Genomic DNA, 21,818 nt, shown 5'->3' with positions numbered 1-21,818 from the left:
CTAACTGGGTTCTTACAAAATAAAAAATAATAAAAATTCCTTCCAGTAGCACCTTAGAGACCAACTAAGTTTGTTCTTGGTATGAGCTTTCGTGTGCATGCACACTTCTTCAGATACACCGAAACAGAAGTCACCAGACTAGGTTCTTACAAAATTCCCCTTCCCTTACGAAAGCCGGCAGGGAATTTTAGTTTTCAACAGCATCTCAGTAAGATCTCAGTTTTACTTGGCCCAAGGGATTGGATATTTGCGAATCCCTGTCCAGAGTTTACCTGATTTGCTCACCTCTGAACGGGGTGATGATTGGGATTTGGCTATCCATCCTAAAGTATCAAAACACATATTTTGAGGGGCATTTTAGATTGGTAGATCATAGTGGAAACAGAACCGAATTATGGGGTAAAAACAGACCAAGGTTACCTATGCAACATACATACATTTTAAAGTATGCCCATTTCAAGAATCCTGGCAACTGTGATTTACAGAGCTACAGTTCCCAGGAGTCTTTGGGAGGAAGAAATGTGCCATGGAACAGAAAAGGACAGATTTCACCTCTTCCCAAGTTTACTATGTTTATTTGAATGTTTTGTTTTAAAATATTTTATTTCTTTTTTTTTTTTACTCTGCCTTTACATTTCAAAATTGCTTAGTTATTGCAAATGAGCAATTACTAAGGATAAGTCTTCTAAAATAGCCACACTGTGCTTTGCCACTTGCCTAAGTGAGCATCTCCCCCCCCCCCAAAAAAAAATGCCAAGTGGCAAATAACCTGAAGCACTTTCCTTCTGTGTTTTTTTTTTTTTTACATTGCCCTGTGTTGTTAATTATTCACCTTTATATCCTTTCCTTCTTCCAAGATATATACACAGGAGCCAGTGTGGTGTAGTGGCTTCCTTCTTCCAAGATATATACACAGGAGCCAGTGTGGTGTAGTGGCTAGAGAGCCGGACTAGAACCTCTGAGCCCAGGGTTTGAATCCCCACTCAACCACAAAGCTCACTGGGTGAACTTTGGGCCAGCTGCCCACTCTTATCCTGACCTATCTCGGGGGGCGGGGGGGGGCAGGTTGTGAGGATAAAATTGAGAGGAAGTTTTTAATGTTTGATGAATTATTGTATTTTAATGTTTTCTTGGAGGCCACCCAGAGTGGCTGGGTAAGCCCAGCCAGATGGGTGGGGTATAAATAATAAATTATTGTTATTATTATTATTATTATTATTATTTATTATTTATGTTACCTTGAGCTCCTTGGAGGAAAGGTGAGATACAAATGCAATAATTAAATAAATACAGATTGCCCTCCTCGTCTTCTCAACAATCCTGGGAGGTAGCCTAGGCTGAGATGAGGTGATTGGTCCAAGGCTACCCAGTGAACATCATGCCCAGGCCAGAGATTCTGGGTCTCATCATAGGCTGGGCTGTGACCCAGCTGCACAAAATCTGCCTTTTTCTAAGCTGAAAGAACCAGCAGGCCGGCTGGCCAAAGTGGCGCCACGGCTGTGGTTGTTACTTAAATGCAAAATACCTTTACAATTCTACGGAGCATCTGTCTTCTCAGAAATTCTTACAGCCACCCTGTAAGGAAGGCCAGTATTATTACTGGGCTTGTGCTGCAAATGCAGAGCTGTGTCTGCAAACTAGCAGCATGTTGGTGACCACCTAATCAGTGGAGACTTTGGCAGCAGTCTAACCAGCAACTTTGTGGCCAGTGGAAGCTGCAGCCCTGTGCCCGGCTACCTGGAAGTAAACCTCATTGGACTAAGTAGGATTTCCTTTGGAGTATAGAAGAAGAAGAAGAAGAAGAAGAAGAAGAGGCGCTTTCTGCAGAGTCCTTTGACCTCCTACACACTGTCCAAAAGCACAGCACTTCTCGGGAAGGGAAGAGCTTTCAAATGTTCCTCCCTGACCTGCCTCATCTTGTCTGCCATGGGGAAGGGAGGCTGGCCTTTGCTTAGTTCCGCATTGTAACTTGCACACCCAGAATGTAAACAGACTCTGCTGCAAAATAGGGGGGGGGGGCGGAGAGGACTGTTTGTTTGCAGAAGATGGATATGGATTGCCATCAGGTTTCTTTGGGGCTCTTTAACCCTTTATTTACAAGTGTGTGTGTGTATATATGTATATGTGTATATATACACACACACACACACACACACACACGTAAATAAATATATATATACACACACACACAGTAATCTCATTGGGTTTAATAATAATAATAATAATAATATGCATTAACTACTGGTTAGGATCAAAATCTCCTGCTGGTGCCTGGGCACCTTTTAATGTGTTGTTGTGTTAAAGTGTAAGCCATCAAATATATTGTGTGAATGAGACAAATGGGTGTTTTTAAAAACCCATGGGTTGATTTGCATGCTTGTCAGTGAGCCAGGGCTGTCCCCTGGTTCCTGTTGAGTGTACTTGTAGTGGTAAACCCGGGTTTGTTGCTATGTAAAGTGTGAATCGGCCCTGATCCACTGACCATAAATCTTTGGGTGCTTCCTGTTTCAAAATCGGACCGTAGCCCTTCGTAACCTGTCACTAGCAGCCATCGCTTGTGACATAGTCAGAAGATTTAAGAAGCATTTGGTGGAACAAGGGATCGGTTCCCCCCCCCCAAAGTTGCTTTGGGTGCAGTGGCTGGAAAGCTGCTATAAAACTAATTCTGTGTTTGGTTTTGTCTTGTTTCTTTAAAGAAAATAGAGGCTTTTTTAAGGATAAAAAAATGAAAATGAAAAATAATAGTAATAATTTTATTATTTATACTAGCTGGGTTTCCCCATGAAGTGTCGAGAGTGGGCAAGCCCACACGCTATGTGCAGCAAAAAAATGGAGGAAGCACTTTATTTATAGGCACCTGTCTCTAAGGTCTCATCGCCCTTATCTAGAACGAATGTGCATGCTCTACTTCCCAAGAGATAACAGCTCCATTAGGCTGCAGAGCAGAGGAAGAGAAGGGGAGCAGGGCCACTCCATTGGTACTATAGAAATATTACCTCCTTTATGGCTTCTCCTCTGCTTGAACTACTCCCACCCCAGCTTGTTGTTTGTAGGCAGTGCTTTTTTCCGGGGGGACGCAGGGGTACACATACCCCCTACCAGGCATGGCCAAACTTGGCCTCCAGCTGTTTTGGGACTACAGTTCCCATCATCCCTGACCACTGGTCCTGTTAGCTAGGGATGGTGGGAGTTGTAGTCCCAAAACAGCTGGAGGGCCAAGTTTGGCCATGCCTGCACCTAAACATTTTGTGAATCTAAGTTTGGCCTCATTGAGGGGCAGTACAGTGGTACCTCTGGTTAAGTGCTTAATTTGTTCCAGAGGTCCGTTCTTAACCTGAAACTGTTCTTAACCTGAAGCACCGCTTTAGCTAATGGGACCTGCTGCTGCGCCGCCAGAGCACGATTTCTGTTCTTATCCTGAAGCAAAGTTCTTAACCTGAAGCGTTATTTCTGGGTTAGTGGAGTATGTAACCTGAAGTGTATGTAACCTGAAGTGTATGTAACCCGAGGTATCACTGTATTTCAATATGAGTAGGAAAATGAGAGTACCCCTAAACATTTATTTGGGGGGGGGGGGGAAGCACTGTTTGTAGGAATTCTGACTCTGAACCTGCCTGTTTGCTTCTCCTCCTCTCTGTCTTTATATTTGTTATCCAATCTGGGAACCCTTTTGGCTGAACAGTACAAATGCATTCATTTTTAAAAAACAAAAACAAAACAAAAAACAATTTCAACAATCCTTAGAATAAATCGGGCAGATCAGTATTTTATGGCTACAGGGAGAGGGCCCTGAGACTAATACAGCTTCCCTGGCAATGCAGTTCTATACATGTTCACTTAGAAAGTAATCCCCGCTACGCTCAGTGGGGCTTACTCCCAGGTAAGTGTACATAGGGAGCTGCGGGCTGCAGGCCTGATGAACTCGTGTTGGAGATGAGGACTTCCTGGTCCAGAGTACAACAAGCCTTTTGCTGCTGGCACAGTCCCTGAAGCAGGATTATCTTGGTTAATCTTTACAACAAACCAGGTTTATGATCGATCAAAATTGCACTCTTCGTATTGCAGGTTGGGTGATGCAGAGTCTGGCAGTAATCAATTTATCTATTCAATTTCCAGAACTTCACTTCTTTACTGCCCAATAATAACCGAATCTCTATTGACAGATTCCAATAAAGGTTAAAAATATTAGAATCGTAAGAGATGGAAGGGACCACGTGGGTCACCTAACCCCCTGCAATGCATGAGTCTTTTGCCCAATGTGGAGCTTGAACTCACAACCCTGAGATTAAGAGCCTCGTGATCTGCTGACTGAGCTGTCCATTTTAACATGGAATTAAAAACAGAGCAATGCAAAACCAGAATAAAAACAACATGGCAGGTCATAAACCTGCAGTGGGATTTGAACTGGACAGCTGTCATTTTTTACTCTCTTTCTGTCCCCCTGTCCTGTCCTGTCCCCCCCCCCCCAGCCAAAAAACTCCAAATTCCTGGCATGATAATCCAATGCTGCCATGGGGATTTCTATGAAAAGGTGATGGACAAACTTTCGTTTCTCGGAACTTGCTCTGTTCCTCCTCCTTCCCAACTCCTTTTCCTTTTGTGTCATGCCTTTTTAGATTGTCATCTCAAGGGCAGGGACTCCTTTATGATTGTCATAATACTCGAAATAAACTTGCTGACTGCATATAGAAACAGTGATGTCAGCATTCCTCATGTGTGTGTATCGATTGCTACACCCCCTACCCCTTGGTTCATGATGCCTGCAAAGAGGCTGGCACAATCACACGCTGGATAGATCAGAAACTGACTTCGGCTTGTTCCGTTTCCCTTTTCCCCTTCAAGGAAGGAGTTGAGCAAACTTTACTCCTTAGCTTGCTTGAGAAGTACTAGTCCAGCCCGAACATGTTATGCAGATGATCTGTCCTCTTCACCCACTCTCTGACTGTAGTTGGAATCTCTTAAAATCTTTGGCTCCTTCCTCCTCTGGCCTCTTCCTCCTAGCAAAATAAAATAAAATAAAAGCAAATAGAAAGTTTTTCTCCCTTTCTACCCATGGTCATCCAGTGAAGCTGAATGGTGAAATATTCAGAACAGGCAAGAGAAAATACTTACTCGTTCAGCACAAATTACCGAATTAGCTACTGCGCAATGTGGCGATGGTCACCAACTCAGACAGCTTTGGAAAGGGCTTAAGACGATTTCATGGGTCATGCTGGTTGTACATAGTATCCAGAATTGGAGGCAGGATGCTTCCGAATACCAGTTGCTGAGTGAGAGCAGGGCTGTTGCTCTCGGAGTCCTGCTTATTGGCTCCCCATCAGCACCTAGTAGAGCAGGAGGATGCGAGAAGGGATAATACTTGCCACAGTGACAAGGCAGGATGCAGGGGAGGGTCTCCCACCCCTTATGCAATGTTCAAACAATCTGAAAAGTCAGAATTAAAGAGCCTTTGCTCTATCCTAGGACCTAGAGAAATGAGAGCAGGGATAGCCAATACGGTTCACTCCAGGCATGGATGGCCTGCATCTCCCATCGTCCCTGACCATTGGTTATGCTGGCTGGGGCTGATGGGATTTGTAGTTCATCAACATCTGCCAAGGCACCATGGTGGTTATTTTGACTCTCACCCCTCTAGGTACTGATTTGCCATTCTAGCTGGCCTCAGGCTCTGACAGTGGGTGTTACACCACTGAGCTACTCTTGTGCTTTTTTATAAGCTAGAGGATCCGAAACGGTTGTCTGTGGACCACGAGTGGCCTGTGAGCTTCATTCACTTAGTCCATGACATAGAATCCTAGAATTGTTGGGTCATCTTGTCAACCTCCTGCAACACAAGAATCTTACTTGCCCAATGTGGGACTCGAACCCACGACCCTGAGATTAAGAGCCTTATGCTCTGCCAAGCGAGCTGTCTGTGCATTTGTGGCTGAGTACAGGAGAGAGCACACCCATCATATCAAATATTCCCAATGATTTTTAATTGCCTTCTCATTGCATCTTTTATTTCTCATGTTGCATTTCATTGTATTACAGTTTGAATTCTTCGGAATGCAAATTGTAATGCAGCATAAGGAACAAAAGACGCGGCTACACAATTAAAAATCTTGCTGCACCTAGCGCAGCACGTTGCAATCACTACAGCGGGCAGGAAACCCATTCAGCGGTCTGTCAAGACCTCCAGTCATTTTCAAGTTGTCCATGCGGTGGGGGGGGGAGGTTTGGGAGACCCTGTTCTAATTCAAGCAGTATCAGCTGGGTGACTCTCTTATGGCCGGAGACCTTCAGTTGGCCTTGGGTGTCACTGAATCAGATCTGGGGAGCAGCTTGGAAGAAGAAAAGGGCAGTTTCCCCCTTCTGGCTAAGCCTCTAAATTTGTCTGGAATGGCTCTCGCTGACCAACTACCGTACTTCACATATGGCCTAACTTGGACATATTTCCTCTGTGTTTCATTTGAGGTCTGAGTCATCAAAGGGATAAGTAACAAACAGGATTGAATGAAACCAGACTTACGCAACAGCAGCGTGAGAGGACTCTCTCTCTCTTGGAGAAGGAAGTGAGCCCTGAGTAAATGATTAGAGGCAGTGAAAGAGGAGAAGAGGCAGTGCCTTATGCAAAGTTAAACCCTCTGTCCCCATCTAGCTTTGTGTTGTCTGCTCTGATTGGCAGCAGCCAGCCAGGATTTCAGGCAGGCTTTTTTATCCCAGCACCTCCTGCAGTTGTCAGGGATTGAACCTGGGACTTCCCTTCAGGCAAAGCCCTTCCCTGATACTTTGATTTAGGTTGGGGATATACTCAGGGTCGTCTCATCCATAGGGGCTAGTGGCACGGTGCGCCAGGGCGCCGCCCCCCCCAGGGGCGCCCCCGCGAGCCCGCTGGCATACTGGGTGTCCCCCTCCCCAACCCGCCCCCACGGGCGGACTGGCGGCCGGGCGCTCGCGCGCCGGCAGCGTAGCCGCTGCCGCCCATGCCACTCCCGGGCGGGGTGCGAGCTCCAGCGCCACGGCCCTCATCCCCCGCTCGCCCACCCCCCCTCCCGAGGGGCAGCAAGCGCGGGAGGCGGCGGAGAGGCGGCACGCCGGAGGGATCGCCGCGCCACGGCGGCCGATCTCCCTAAGACGGCCCTGGATATACTCTCCCAGTGGACTCTCAGCAGAGCAGAGGACCGGGCCTGTTTCCCTTCTGCTTTCCTGCCGACAGCAAGATGCCTTACACTGATGCTAGGTGCATCAATGGACTCACTCACAGTATTGTGGTATAAATTTCCCCAGATATAAATTGTGAAGGTTCCCAGGTGGATTATATTCTCTCTAAGCCAAAACCAATCTTACAGGCCAGTAGTGCTTTCAATAAATAATTTAAAAATAATAATTGGACGTGCTTCCAGGATTTTTTGTACAATGTAGTGAAGGCTGAAACAAACAATGTCGGTAAATTCAAAAATCAACCATTTGGCAGAAAATGAATAAATTCAATATTGCAAGAAAATTTAGGCTCAAGTATATAAATAACAAAGCAAACCAAGAGTTCTGGTATACTCTCCTGCAGCTTCCCCCAACTTGGTTCCTTCCAGCTGTTGTGGACGGCATTTCCCATCAGCTCCAGGCAGCACAGCTGGGCCGATGGGTGATGCAGTACAAAACATCTGGAGGTCACCAGGTGTGTGTGGAGGGGGAAGGCTGCTCTCCCCTTTCAGTGGCTCCCAAGAGTGGTTCTGTGCTCGGAATGGCTTTGGGTTGGGAGGCCAGTTCCTCCTTGATCCCTGCATGCTTCCTCCTCTGGTTTCTTAGCGGTGGAAGAAAACACACGGCCCTCCGTATGCTTTTGAACCACAGCCCACACCACACCACCCCCAGCGACTGATCATGCTGCCTTGGGCTGCTGGGGGAGTCCGACCACATAATTATTATTTTATTTTTATTTATAGCCTGTCTTTTTTCAGGGAATTGAGGCGGCTTACGGATCAAATAGAAAACAACAACAATACCTTTATAGAACTAAAACGATATCGAAGTATAAATGATTGATTAAAAGCGTACAGATAATTACAATAAAAACATCTGATGGGCCGCAGATTGACCACCTGTAAATCAACCATTTCCTGTAGCAATGCTTGGCCACGGCTGCAGAACCCTGGCGGCTTGCCTTGTATTCAAGTCTGTTGGTCACAAGCTGCGGACAGACAGAGCAGCCGAAAATAAAGGCATTGTGCAAGGCCCGGCTGCCGTTCTTGCTCATCCGGCGCTGAATGTCTTGGTTTTGCGTGAGCAGCAGAGGTCTCAGTTCACTGAGGCACTACGTTCTGAAACAGCAGTCGGCGGTGGGGAGAGACCAGGGTGACGAGAGGCGGATGTGAGCCACGTTTCTAGTCCTTCGGCTCAGTCACACAGCTCCCAAGTGAGGATTAAGGCCTTCGAATCCGAGTCCTTGGGGGGAAAAAGGTGGGATTTGAGAATGGATTTAAAAGAAGAGAGAGAAATGGGAACCTGCCATGAGAGCAATGCTCTGCCTCCTGGCCAGAGGCAGTAAATAACTCTGAATGCTGGAAGCTGGAAACCACAGGTGGAGGAGGGGAGAAGGCTCTTGTTTTCGAATTCTGCTTGTGGAGGCACCTGGTTTGGCTGCTGTGAGAGCAGGGATGCTGGACTAGACGGGCCATTGACTTGGGGTGTTCTTAGAAAGGAGAATGTAGGGTTGTGACTTGCTTCTAAGAAAGTGCACCGGGCAAAAGGGGAGGGTGGGGAGAGGGACACTCTGATCTCTTTCAGTCAGCTGAAAGTTGCTGACTTCACAGACGGAAGTCTGTCACCTTGGAGCTGTGGACGCCAAAAGTGCAAGCCATGAGTGAGGCGTGGCCTGGCTGAGCCGGCCTGGCTTGGTTCTGCTCCTCCGCAGGTGCTGCTTGAGCAGGGATGGGCAGCAGGAAGTCCCCGAAACTCTTGCAGAAAGTGTGTGAGCAACACGTTTTGTTCCACCACACTTTCTGGGGATGAGTATGTGTGTTTGTGCCTTCTGGGGCCCAGATCCTTTGTTCACAGTTTCAGGGTTGTAGAGATGAAAGGGGAGTGGCTTCCCCCCCTCTCCCCTCACTTGACGGCTGTTTTCCTGTAGGGTTGCTGCTTTTTAAGCCGGTGTAGCCTGGAGGGAGGAATGAAGAATTGGCAAGCCCCCAGTTCGATTTTTTTGCTTAATGTGGCCTTGGACAAACGGATGGGTTCTTTCTCTGCCCTCCTCCCCTTTGCAACAGGTATGGCGTGGGGTGGTTTTTGCAGCTTGAGGGCCACATTCCCTCCTGGGAACCTCCTGGGGGCCGCATGGCAGTGGTAGGCCGGGCCAGGGTACAATACAGTAATGGGTAGAGCAATTGGTGTGCATTTTACCTTTTGTGCGGTGGGCTGGCTTCTGCTCTCTCGCACGCATTTTTTCAGGGACATATTCCAGCCAGTGTGGTTGAACAATCAATTCCTCTTCCCGGGGACTTAGCTCTGGGAGGGGAATAGGGGCTAGCGGTTTCTAGTTTTCTGGTAGTGTTCCCTGAAAAGGGTCCCCTCCCTCGGCCTGGTTGTAAAAAAGGCAGGCGGGTAAAGCCTGGCTGATAGCAGACTGAGCACCCTAATGGAGCAGCCTCGGTTGTTTCTAATGTTTATCAAAAATTCGGACTGTTTTTCAGTTTCCTGGGTCAACCCTGTTCACTATACAGAGGTGACATTACTTCCTCTTTATCTGCCTTTCTGCTGTCTGTTGTAAAGCTAGAACTTCAGCCGGTTTGAGGGCTGGCTTTAGCTTTAGGGCAGACAAAAGGAAGGAAGTCATTTTCCAAGCAGTGCATGAATAACCTGTGGAACTCCCTGCCATTTGATGTGATGGGCGCTGTCTTACATCGTTTTCTATTTCTTGTTTTAATTATTTCCAGGTGGAGGGGGGGGATGAAAGGAAAATAGATTTGTCACTGTTTGTATGATAGCTAGATGTAATTGTTCTTTTGCAGTTTTTTGCTCCTAGGTATTTCGTGGACAACGATTCATGAATTGAATCAAATTCAATAATACAAAAAAATTGAACTCCCATGGGCAAGGGCTGTATGTATACCTTCTGGTTTCCTCCCTGCCCCACTTCGAGGCATTTTGTTGCCTTCTTGCCTTGCTTGGGAGCCTCAAGAATCGTGCTAGGAAAAGGAATTCCGACTAGTCCCTGGCCCTCTCCCCAACCCTCTAGATGTTTTGTCTGGGTCTGCTGGCAGCTGTGGTTCAAAACAACCAGATGGCTCTGGATTTGGGGAGAGATCTTTTAGCCTGATGCCACAAGGCAATATTGTCATGCTGATCCACGGAACAGAATCCACACTGTGGGAGAGGGCCAGTCCTCCCATTGGGCACAGTGAGGCAGCCGCCTCCAACACGGCTGATTTTTGGGCGCTGTGAAAAAGAGAGCTGCATCGGCTGTTCAATTTCTGTTTTTTTTTTAAAAAAAGAGGTGCTTGTGGGCTTTCCTTCCTCAGCTGCGGGAACAGATTCTCTTGGGTAGTCCTTGCATGTAGAGAGATTCATAAATTCAATAAACAGTAATGATTGGCTGAGCTCCCCCGTTCCAGCAGCGAAATATCTTGGGCCGGCCCTGTCATTTGGGGATGGGGACCTGCAGGAAGGAGGAGTACATGGACGCCTTGTTGGGATGGCAGCCTGATTCCGTGTTTGCTTCGCCCTAGGATATGAACGGCCTGGAAGAAGGGTTGGAGTTCCTCCCCACCATGAACGCCAAGAAGGTGGAGAAGAGGGGTCCCAAGCGCTGCATAGTGGCGATGGCCATCGTCCTGGTCTGCCTCCTCCTCTCCCTGCTCGCCGGGTTCCTGGTTTGGCACTTTAGATGTAAGTGAGCCCTGGTTTGCAAGGTGTGGGGTTGCCGCATCGTATTATGATTATGATTATATTTATTTAGATCTCGCCTTTCTGCCCAGACTGGGATTCAAGGCAGGCTTATACGAATTAACATATTTTTCGCTCCATAAGACGCACCCTTTTCCTCCTAAAAAGTAAGGGGAAATTATCTGTGCGTCTTATGGAGCAAATGGTGGTCCCTGGAGCTGAATTTCCCAGGGGCCAAATGAGGATCATTCTTTTTATTTTACAAAGAGAAAAGGGGGTGTTGAAAGGTCCTCGCTTAGCAGCTGATCAGCAAGAGATTGGGAGAGAGATAAGAGGCCCGGCTCCCTTTCAGCCCCACCCTCCTTTGCAGAGGGAGGTTGTTTGTTTCCCCAGGACATGTGACTGGCTGATTAGATTACCGGTATCTGTCTGGAAACCTGTAGAAAAGGCTCCCTTTCCTTTAGAAGCTGCAGAAATGTGAGTTGAACCCCATAAAAATGGGGCTTTTCCTCTTTGCTTTTCCCCCTTTGCAAAAGGAGCTTTGCTTTTCCCCCTTTGCAAAAAAGCTGCAAAACTTTTAGCTGATCCTAAAAAAACCAGGGCTTTTCCCTTTGCAAAAAAAGCTGCAAAACATTTAGCTGATCCTCAAAAAAACAGGGCTTTTAGAGGAGGAAAACCAGAAAAATATTTTTTTTCTTGTTTCCTCCTCTAAAAACGAGGTGTGCCCTATGGTCTGGTGCGCCCTATGGAGCGAAAAATACGGTAAGCAAGACATCAAAAATGCAGAAAGCTAAAAACATATAAAAGATCATTAAAAAAAACCAATTCAACGCTGGTAGAATCGAAACAATATAAAAACCTAATCTACTGAAATACAGCTGCAAGAACGGAAGTCAAAGGAGCATGTTGCTTATTTTCTAAAGCTTGACGGATGGTCGCTTGGTTCTGTTAATGGGCACCCAAGAAATAAAGGCCTCTCCGGATTCGGAGCAATTGGACTGGGGCAGAACTAAAAATAATAATAATTAACTGGAGCTCATTTGTTCCAGACACCTATAGACTTGTAGGTGTAGAGCAGGCTCCATTAAACACTGTTCTTATCTTTCACCCGCAATATGGCTTCTCTTAGACAGGAATGCCCCTGTGCAGAAAGTCTACAATGGCCACCTGAGACTCGTGGGGCGCCACTTCATCGATGCTTACGAGAATTCCAGCTCCCCTGAATTCGCTGACTTGGCCAGGGAGGTGAAGAAAATGGTGAGCAGCTCCTGAATTCATAGGGAAAACTTGGCGAAGTGTCGTTGACTCTGTAGCACGTGCGTCTCTAAATGATGCCAGCTCCCATCAGCTCCACCCAGCATGGCCGGTGGCCGAGGATGATGGGAGTTGTAGTTTGACAATGTTTGGAGGGCCGCAGGGTTCCTCCTCCTCCTCCCGGTTTGCATGCTTCTGGCCCCAAGCGAGGTGAACCCCACCCTCCCTCTTTTCAACCTTAAATCTTACTTCTGTATACGTCCTTTCAAACCCAAAGGTGGTTCTGGTTTGATGCTTTCTCACTTGAACTGCTTTGCCGTGAGACTTACCCAAGAGAAGCTCAGATGACTTAAATGCTCTTATTACTTAAATGTAATAAAGCCACACACACAGACGCCCCCATTTGCTTTTCCAATCAGTGGATTCCACGTTTTGGAATCGGCTGAGATGACGACCCTTGGATTCCTAGAGACAAGCTCAACTTGCAGCCCAAAGCAACTTCCTGGAAGGGCAATAAAAAACATCCCGAGAACAGCCCCTCTGCATCTGTGTCAGTTGAGGACACACTTCATTATATGTTGGTACTGTATATGAAATTCTGAGGGCTAAATACTTAAAGAAACCCCTCGAGTTGATTGCCAGCTTTAGTGACATCAATAAAATCAATTAATTGCTGTGTAGCTCAAACAGACCGGTTATGTTTAACACAGTGCATTTTGCGCTAAAAGCCTCTCAACTCAAGAAAACCCTGGAGTCTTGCATCCGGAGTTTCCTGATGTTTTCCTCCATTTGTGTATATCTGTGAAGTGTTTTATAATGTTTTAATCATATGTGCTGTGATACGTTTTTGAGACCTGTCTTGTTTTGGGCTATAACTTGTATTTGGTTGACCTATAGAATCTGATGACGATGACAAAATGGTTATAGCCAGAAATTGTAGTTGCCTTCTGACCTCTGAATTTGGTAGTCATCTACCTGTTCCTTTATTTACACTAAATTGTAACCTCTTTTCTCACCTTTAGCTTATAAACATCTATAAAAATAATCGGGATGTCAGTCCTTTCCACAAGGAAACTCAAATCGTCGCGTTCAGGTGGGTAACGGCCAAGTTTAAGAAAAATCGCTCAGAATTATTGTTTAAAATGTCATTTAAAATGATTCCTAGTAAGGCGGGGAGGGGGGAACCCAGTTGTGTGGAATAAACTGTGTCTGCAAACGACGAGATGTGCAAACTCATATTTGCGCTTACGAACATGGGTTTGCTACAGTAATGGGGCAAAAATCCCTTAAACGATACTCCTTTGCAACATGGCCTCTGTTTGTCCTGCTAGTATGTTTGAGAGAGTCAGGCCTTAAGGAAACCAATATTCACAATAGATTATAGCAGAGCTTTCCAAACCTTTTGGACGTGCATGATTCCTTGACATAGTGATTCAGTTTTCCTAGCAAACCGGAGGTTAAACTAACCCCTTTCCAGCTCTGGGAGGAGCATGGGGAGCATTTGCGCAACACACCTACATACTGCAGCCGACACACTGTTTGGAAAGCTCTGGATTATAGTGATTGGGGCAGTCAGGGTTGGCCAAGGCTTCCTGCACTGCAGGCAGTTGGACTAGACTAAGGTTACCAGATTTTTTTTCAATGAATCTGGGGACACTTTGAATGAATGAATGAATGAATGAATGTTCGAATGTTCGGGACATTGATGCTGCAGTGATGGCAGGGGGTGGCCACCTTGACCTCAACTGCCACATTTCCCCTTCCTCCGAGGCTTCCATCTCCTTTCTCCATGAGCCTGGGCAGCCCCTGAGTTGTTGGTTCTTCGGTGGTGGTGGTGGGGAAGGCGGTGTGCGGAGGGTCAGCCGTGGAAGGCGGAGAAGAAGGGCCGAGGGCGGCAGCGGCAAGGCTCAGGCAACGCGATACCTCCCCTCCCATCGGAGCAGCCCCAATCCCATTCCTACTTGCATGCAAGCAGGAGGGGGCAGGGATCCCTCGGCTGGGAAGGGAGGCTTCCCGTTGCCTAACTGAGAGATCCCTGCCCCCTCCCGCTTGCACACAAGTAGGAGTTGGGAGGCTGCTCCAATAGGCAACATGAAGCCTCCCATCACAGCTTAGTTGCTGGGGTCAGGGAAGGTGGAGGCAGCCTGGAAGCTGCATCTTAGAGCCCCTGCACCACCACCACATGGAGACTTCTGAACAGCTCCTGAAGCCAGCCAGAGCCAACTGCTCCGGGCTGCTGAGACTGCTGCATTTCCCGGGGACATTAGATGAAATCTGGGGACATTCCGGGGATGGAATTTGTCCGGGGATTTATTTGCAAATCCGGAGACTGTCCCTGGGAAACGGGGGCATCTGGTAACCCTAGACTAGATGCCCATTTGACTCTACAATTCTGTGATTCTCTTTGCAACCCTGATGGTTTGGTCCAGATTCCTAACCTGCCTCTTTTTCCCTCCTCTCCGACCAGCGAGGGCAGCATTATTGCCTACTACTGGTCCGAGTTCAGTGTCCCTAAACACAATGTGGAAGCTCTTGACAAGGCCATGGCCAACATCCAAGCTTCAAATCAAGCGGGGATGAAACAGAGGGGGATGTATGAAATGCGAGTTGAGACGGTCGTCGCTTTCCGTAAGTCTCTTTTCCTCTTCTGCCCCCCCCCCCTCCTGTTCAGTCACCTCGGCCTTGATCGTGAGAACCTGAGTGTTTCATCCCATTGGAAATTTCAGCTGCCTGTTTGGCTTCGGAAAATGAGAGCCAAACGTGTGTGGGGAAGACATGGCTAGAAGTGGCTGACTAGGGCTGGATCTGCACAGCTATAAAACAAACGCCTGCAAAAAACAAAAAACAAAAAAACCACTGTAAAGCTCACAATTGAAAAGATCATTTCAGGCTCTACAGCGCCATCTGGTGTCACAGTGTTATAACACATTTATAACACTGTATTTTGACTAATGTAGCTGAGTCCTTGGGCTGTTATGGGCAGCTGGGTTGGGGACTCAGCCATTCGGAAGGCCCAATTCACCCATGCCCTGGAGTCCTAACTTTTTGCAGCTGCTGAGTGGTTAGGAACAGTTTGGAGAACTTTCCCTTTCGAATTATCGGTTATCCAAACTTGTCCTAACTTTTTGCATCTGCAAAAAGCTAGGACTCCGGGCAAGGGGTTATTGGGCCTTCTGACTGATTTGGTCAATAGCCAGGTGCAAAACGCCCGAGGCGCTTGTGCATTTCAGAGCTTTGTCGGGGAACTTTAAGTGGTTTCTTTTATTTAGAGTAAGACACAAAGGCTTTTCTTTTGTTTAAATGTTACAAAAATGTTGTTTTGTTTAAAGGCTGCACTACTATAGGTGCCACATAATACCTGCTCCATGTTTGTAAGAACTCATTCTTTCTGTGTTGCGGTACCCGCACTTTGGAACTCCCTGCCTATTGATATTGGGCAGGTGCCATTTGCAGTCCTCTTTCTGGCGTCTGCTAAAAGCATTCTTCTTTAGACAAGCCTACCCACGGGTTAAGAAAGTTGATGCGAGTTTTAATCAGTTTTTAGTCTTATTTTTATTTTAACTCTCTGAAAGTCTTTAAATTATTGCTCACTTTTCTTATTGATAATATTATTCTTTTATCTTCTTCTGTAAACCCCTTTGAGGAGTTCTTGCTATTTACATTTCATGAAATGAGTAAATTTAAATATTGTACCCTTATAATGAGGGGTTCCAGTAGGGGAGAGAGGCCTGGAGTTGGCATATAAAAGGACCAGAAGACATTCAAATTTTCACTTCCGAATAAGGGGTGTATAGACTGCCTCCCCTACCCCCACTGCCCCCCCACCCTCTGCTCCGATTCTGATGATAACATCTCCCCGCCAAAACCATCCTAACTAAAAATGTCCCTGCGGGGAAACTTGTTAACCGAGGAACTATAAGAATGTTTCTTAATTCGTACTTCGGAAGTTTATTTATGGGATTGCGGCGTCGGGTGGATTTTTGGGGAGGTAAATCCCCGACAATGAAATGAAATACTGCCTTTCGGCTGAGTCATGGTGACTCATCTACTTCTGCTGAGGACTTCAGTCAGCATTCTCACGAAGGACTCTTGCCATTGGAGTCCATCAAAGTAGGGGGAGGGATGAGCCAGCCTTTGTGTCTCCAGGGAATGGAGACTGGCTGGGTTTCCCCTACAACGGGGCCTGCACAATTAATGTATTTTTTTCTCTCTCTCTCTCTCTCTAACTCCTAGCTTCTGATCCAGATATCATTAAGGCAAAACGGGACAGTAAGTACTCTGTTTGGTTTTGTAGGCCGGTAGCCATACAAGATTCATTGGGTCGTCTGTACAAGGGGGCCTGTTCTTCCTCTCCGTTTGGGAGAGAGAGGAGCGCCCAAGTCTGGGGAACAAGACTCTGCTAAAGTTGTGAAGGGCAACCCACCCAGAACAGCCCCTGCGGAGTCCAAATCATTTTCGTGGCTGGGTTGGGTTTCTCAAGCGAAGCTTCCTAAGATGAATTTGCTTTGGAGACATAGAAGCCGCTTCTTAATGCCTTGGTTTTGACATCTGGGGGGTTTTAGAGGTGCAACAGAGCTGGACAGACTTCAGCCTTGCACGACCGACTCTTAACGTATTTTTCCTTGCCCACCCAACCTGGTTTATTTAGCAAGCAAAAACTGGGGAACAGGGGGGGGGGAGGACCAAAAGCATGCCCTGAGCATTGTGAAAATTTCCTCTTCTTAACATGAGGGGATAGAGTTTAAATTGCATGCCAAAAAATAAAATAAAATAAAAATTACGCAGGTTTTAGGAGCGTTTATTTCCCCCTATAATAGCCAAGGATATTGGTGAACATGGTGGGGTTTTTTTTAACCATTTGGCCCCAACTTAGTATCCTGCCCCTGTTGGATTCTTTCTTGGGGCTTTGTTTGAAATGGACCGCCTGGTCCTTCATTGCTTTTGCATTCTCCCTATTGAGACCCCCTCCTCCCTCACTGGCGAGAGCCAGCAGTGGTGTAGTGGTTAAGAGCGGTAGACTCGTAATCTGGGGAACTGGGTTCGCGTCTCCGCTCCTCCACATGCAGCTGCTGGGTGACCTTGGGCTAGTCACACTTCTCTGAAGTCTCTCAGCCCCACTCACCTCACAGAGTGTTTGTTGTGGGGGAGGAAGGGAAAGGAGAATGTTAGCCGCTTTGAGACTCCTTCGGGTAGGGATAAAGCGGGATATCAAATCCAAACTCTTCGTTGTCTTCTTCTTCTCCCTCTCTCCCCACCTACTCAGACAGCTGCAGCTATGCCTTGCATGCGAAAGAGGGAGTGGTCACCAGCTTCACCACGCCCGGCTTCCCAAACAGCGCCTACCCGTCCAACACCCGATGCCTCTGGGTCCTGAGAGCCGATGCGGGTTCCGTAATCAGCCTGACCTTCACGACGTTCGACTTCGAGCCCTGCAGCTCGGGGAACGACTTCGTCAAGGTGTATGACACGCTGACCGCCTCCGAACCCCGCATGCTGGTGAAGTAAGTCGGCTGCCCTTCCCTGTTGAATGAATCCTTCAAAGTGCAGGGGCAGCAAGCATTTGCGGAAGGAGATGCTGGGCTTGGGCTCTGATCTTGCTTGCCTCTTTTAAGTTTCAACCGCTCTTCACGGTACAGAGAGAAGGGCTGTAGCTCAGGAGCAGAGAAGGTACAAGGTTCAAAAGCAGAGCAGGGCCAGCCTGGCACCAGCTTGGCTGCAGGAAATGCCCAAAGGAGGTGTACAAGACGCCATTCAACCATCTTAGGGACTCCACTCTCAATTTGTATAGGGTTCATTCCTTGACCTTATCTTCTCAAGGCAACCCCATTTAGGGAAGTTTTAATGTTTGATCTTTTATTGTGTTTTTAATATCCTGTTGGAAGCTGCCCAGAGTGGCTAGGGAGGCCCAGCCAGATGGGCAGGGTATAAGTAATAAATTATTATTATTATTATTATTATTATTATTATTATTATTAAGATGTCCCGCAAGGCAGCAGAGGTTTAGAATCAGAGTTTTCCTTTCTCCTAGCTAACAAATTACAATGCAATGTGCCAATGTCTCGATTAAAATCAGCTAACATTAAAACTGGGTTGCAGGTGGTGCTTTGGTCTAAACCACAGAGCCTAGGGCTTGCCAATCAGGAGGTTGGCGGTTTGAATCCCTGTGATGGGGTAAGGTCCCATTGCTCAGTCCCAGCTCCTGCCCACCTAGCAGTTTGAAAGCACATCAAAGTGCAAGTAGATAAATAGGTACCGCTCCGGTGGGAAGGTAAATGGCGTTTCCGTGCGCTGCTCTGGTTCACCAGAATCTGCTTAGTTACGCTGGCTGCATGACCCGGAAGCTGTCTGCAGACAAACGCCAGCTCCCTCAGCCTATAGAGCGAGATGAGCGCACAACCCCAGAGTCGTCCGCAACTGAAACTAACGGTCAGGGGTACCTTTACCTTCACCTGTAACATTAAAACAGTGGAGTTTTGGGTTTTTTATGTGGCATCCTTCTAATATTTAAAATGCAAATGGTTGCATTGCTGAAGAGCCGATCCAGTGTCAAGAGGTGGAGGGGCCAATTGCAAGGATATGGTACTGTGGTGGGCTTTGGATTAATTGGGAGCAATCGTTGCTCGTCTCCGGAATGAACTTTGTGGTTCTTAAGCCCACTTCCAATATGGCGGAAGAGGAGTGGCTGCAAAGAGTGGCTGTTGGGTGGTTGACTCTCTTTTCTCTTCCCCTCACCCACCACTTGGCATTTTCCTCCCTCCCAGGCTGTGTGGCAGCTATGGACCATCCTACAACCTGACCTTTGTCTCCTCTACAAATGTTCTCCTGGTCATGCTGATCACAGATGCCACGGTGCGGTATCCCGGGTTCAAGGCAGAGTTCTTCCAGATGCCAAAGGAGAAAAGTAAGAGCCCTTGGCAGCCACTTGCCTGTCTGTCTGTCTGCCTGCCTCCCCTTCATTCATAACATTGTAGAGTTGGAAGGAACCCTAAGGATCCTCTGGTTCAGTGTTTCCCAAACTTGGGTCTCTGCCTGTTTTTGGACTACAACTCCCATCATCCCTAGCTGGCAAGACCAGTGGTCAGGGATGATGGGAACTGTAGTCCAAAAATAGGCAGAGACCCAAGTTTGGGAAACACTGAACTAGTCCAACCCCCAGCAATGCAGGAATCCCTGCTAAAAAGCAAAGGCCACTTACGTGCATGAACATATATAGTCTTTTTCTAACCCAAGGGCCACATTCCCTTCTGGGAAACTTACCAAGGGCCACATGCTGTTGGTGGGAGGGTCTAGAGGGCAAAAGCAGGCAGAGCAATGAATGCGAATTTTACCTTTGTGCTGTGGGCTAGTTTCTGTGCTCCCACTCCTCTCTGTCCTTGAGCAAGAGTCACGCTCCGAGGGCACAGTCCTGCCAGGTGAAAGCCCCTGGTGTGTGCAGGGGCAGTGAGGGGTTTGACCTGGAGAAACTTCTGGGGGCTGGATGCAGAAGCCTGGAGGGGCCACATTCTGCCCCCTGGGCCTGAGGCTCCCCATCCCTGATTATGAACGATTGAGTTATAGCAGAAGAGGAGAAGGTTGGGTTAAAAACCTTGTGGGTAATCCAGCCTTTCGTAAGAAGGAAGCTGGGTTAAAAACCTTGTGGGTAATCCATCCTTTCGTAAGAAGGAAGCCGGGGCATAATTTTCCCTTTTTTTGTCTTGGAACAACTGGGCAATAAATAGCATCCCTCTCGCTGCTGCTCTAACTATGCCTCCTAACAAGAGATGCGCGTGGGGCTGAGTCAGAGGACAGATGTGAACAGGTGAGGCGTAATTGGTCTCCCGAGTCCAATCCAGGCCTCAGAGTCTGCCTGGTACCTCCGGAGACCGGCTTACCCTCATTAAGGATGTTCTGCCCACGTCTCTCTTCCTGTTGGCTTCTCCTTGCAGCCTCAGAAGTAGGGCTCACTTCCTTTGTTTGCTTCCACCCCGTTCATTCTAGATTGTGGCGCAGATTTGACGGCAATATCCGGAACCTTCTCCTCCCCTTATTACCCAGCCCACTATCCTCCTAGTACAGATTGTGTCTGGAATATAGTGGTAAGAGCTCCTTCTTTCTTACTTGGACCTGACTTGGTTTATTTGCTGCCTTTCCACAGTGAGCTGGGCCCAAAGCATCTTGCAGCACGCAGTGCTGTGTGTGTTTGTGTGTGTGTGTGTGTTGGGGGAAGAAAGCAGTTTGCACGCCGTATCAATAAATTTTGAAAACCACCCAAAACAATTTAGCAAACAGAATAAAGCTGCATTGCCATTCTGTTTCCCCCCAACGTTTCGCTTACTGTTGATTTCCATGTTGTATTTGAGCTCCCATACGACGTAAAAGCCACTTCTGGAAATACAGTGGAATTCAATGCTGTGTTAGCACTTGTTCCCATATTACTGGCTTCCAGTTTGCAAAGCATGTGCTCAGGTTGGCTGCTGTGGGGAAACAAGGATGCAGAAGTCTGTGCACCATTGTCCTGGTCTGTCAGGCTGCTCTTAGGCTCTGGTTGCTCCCAAGAAAGATACATGGTTGTGGTTGTTCTTTTTAATCTGATGCTCTGTTACCAAAGTAGCTTGGGAGTATGTTTCCGAGCACAATTCAAAGTGTTGGTGCTGACCTTTAAAGCCCTCAACCAGGCTTCCTCAACCTCGGCGCTCCAGATGCTTTGAGACTACAGTTCCCATCAACCCTGACCACTGGTCCTGCTAGCTAGGGATCATGGGAGTTGTAGTCCCAAAACATCTGGAAGGCTGAGGTTGAGGAAGCCTGCCCTAAACGGCCTTGGCCCAGTATACCCGAAGGAGCATCTCCACCCCCATCGTTCTGCCCGGACACTGAAGTCCAGCACTGAGGGCCTTCTGGTGGTTTCCTCATTGCGAGAATTGAGGTTACAGGGAACCAGATAAAGGGCCTTCTTGGTGGTGGCCCCTGCCCTGTGGAACGCCCTCCCGTCAGATGTCAAGGAAATAAACAACTACCTGACTTTTAGAAGACATCTGAAGGCAGCCCTGTTTAGGGAAGTTTTTAATGTTTGATGGTTTATTGTATTTTAAATATTTTGTTGGAACTGCCCAGAGCGGCTGGGGAAACCCAGCCAGATGGGTGGGGCATAAATAAATTATTATTGCTACTACTATTATGAAGGAAACGAAAAACTAGCTTTGTAAGTGATCACAGAGGTGCAGAGTCGGAAGGGACCCAAAGGGTCATATAGTCATGATGCCAGATCTAGACACATTTTTTTAAAAGTTAAAGGAAAATGTGTTATATTAAACTGAGGCTCATGCAACAAAAAATAATATTGTAGAATATACTGGACCCCATTACATTTCTTTAAACAAGGGCTATCTAAGGTATCCAACTGTTGGAGATGCAATAGAGATAATGCCTCTCTAAAACATATGTTTTTTCATTGTCCTATATTGAAAGATTTTTGGCAGAAGGTAACTGAAACTATCAACAGAACTGTACAGAACAACCTTAACTTTTACAGAGCAAAATATCCTTTTGAATCATATGCCCCCTCCCCGCAAGGAACCTTACAAAAGGACAATATGAGTGGACTCTCCGTGCCCTTACCACGGCAAAGAGACTGATGAATCAGAAAAATAAAAGTGCGGCTGTCATCTACGATTGGGTGGAAGACTTATACAAACTCACAACATGTGAACAACTTGCATAATAAC

The 21,818-nt window shown here is 47.2% G+C and overlaps 1 protein-coding gene across 1 annotated transcript in view; it reads left to right on the top strand.

Moving 5' to 3' along the window:
• ST14 (suppression of tumorigenicity 14) overlaps window positions 1–21,818 on the top strand; it is a 37,512-nt gene that overhangs the window by 2,975 nt on the left and 12,719 nt on the right. The window contains exons 2-9 of the mRNA XM_033171813.1: window positions 10,704–10,863; window positions 11,990–12,117; window positions 13,137–13,207; window positions 14,582–14,742; window positions 16,348–16,383; window positions 17,378–17,615; window positions 18,876–19,015; window positions 20,092–20,189. Coding sequence (XP_033027704.1) covers window positions 10,704–10,863; window positions 11,990–12,117; window positions 13,137–13,207; window positions 14,582–14,742; window positions 16,348–16,383; window positions 17,378–17,615; window positions 18,876–19,015; window positions 20,092–20,189 — 1,032 coding nt within the window. The remainder of the gene's footprint in view (window positions 1–10,703; window positions 10,864–11,989; window positions 12,118–13,136; window positions 13,208–14,581; window positions 14,743–16,347; window positions 16,384–17,377; window positions 17,616–18,875; window positions 19,016–20,091; window positions 20,190–21,818) is intronic.

This window comes from Lacerta agilis, chromosome 15, assembly GCF_009819535.1.
Source record: "Lacerta agilis isolate rLacAgi1 chromosome 15, rLacAgi1.pri, whole genome shotgun sequence".
Taxonomy (NCBI): Eukaryota; Metazoa; Chordata; class Lepidosauria; order Squamata; family Lacertidae; genus Lacerta; species Lacerta agilis.
This window is presented reverse-complemented; position numbering and strand designations above follow the sequence as displayed.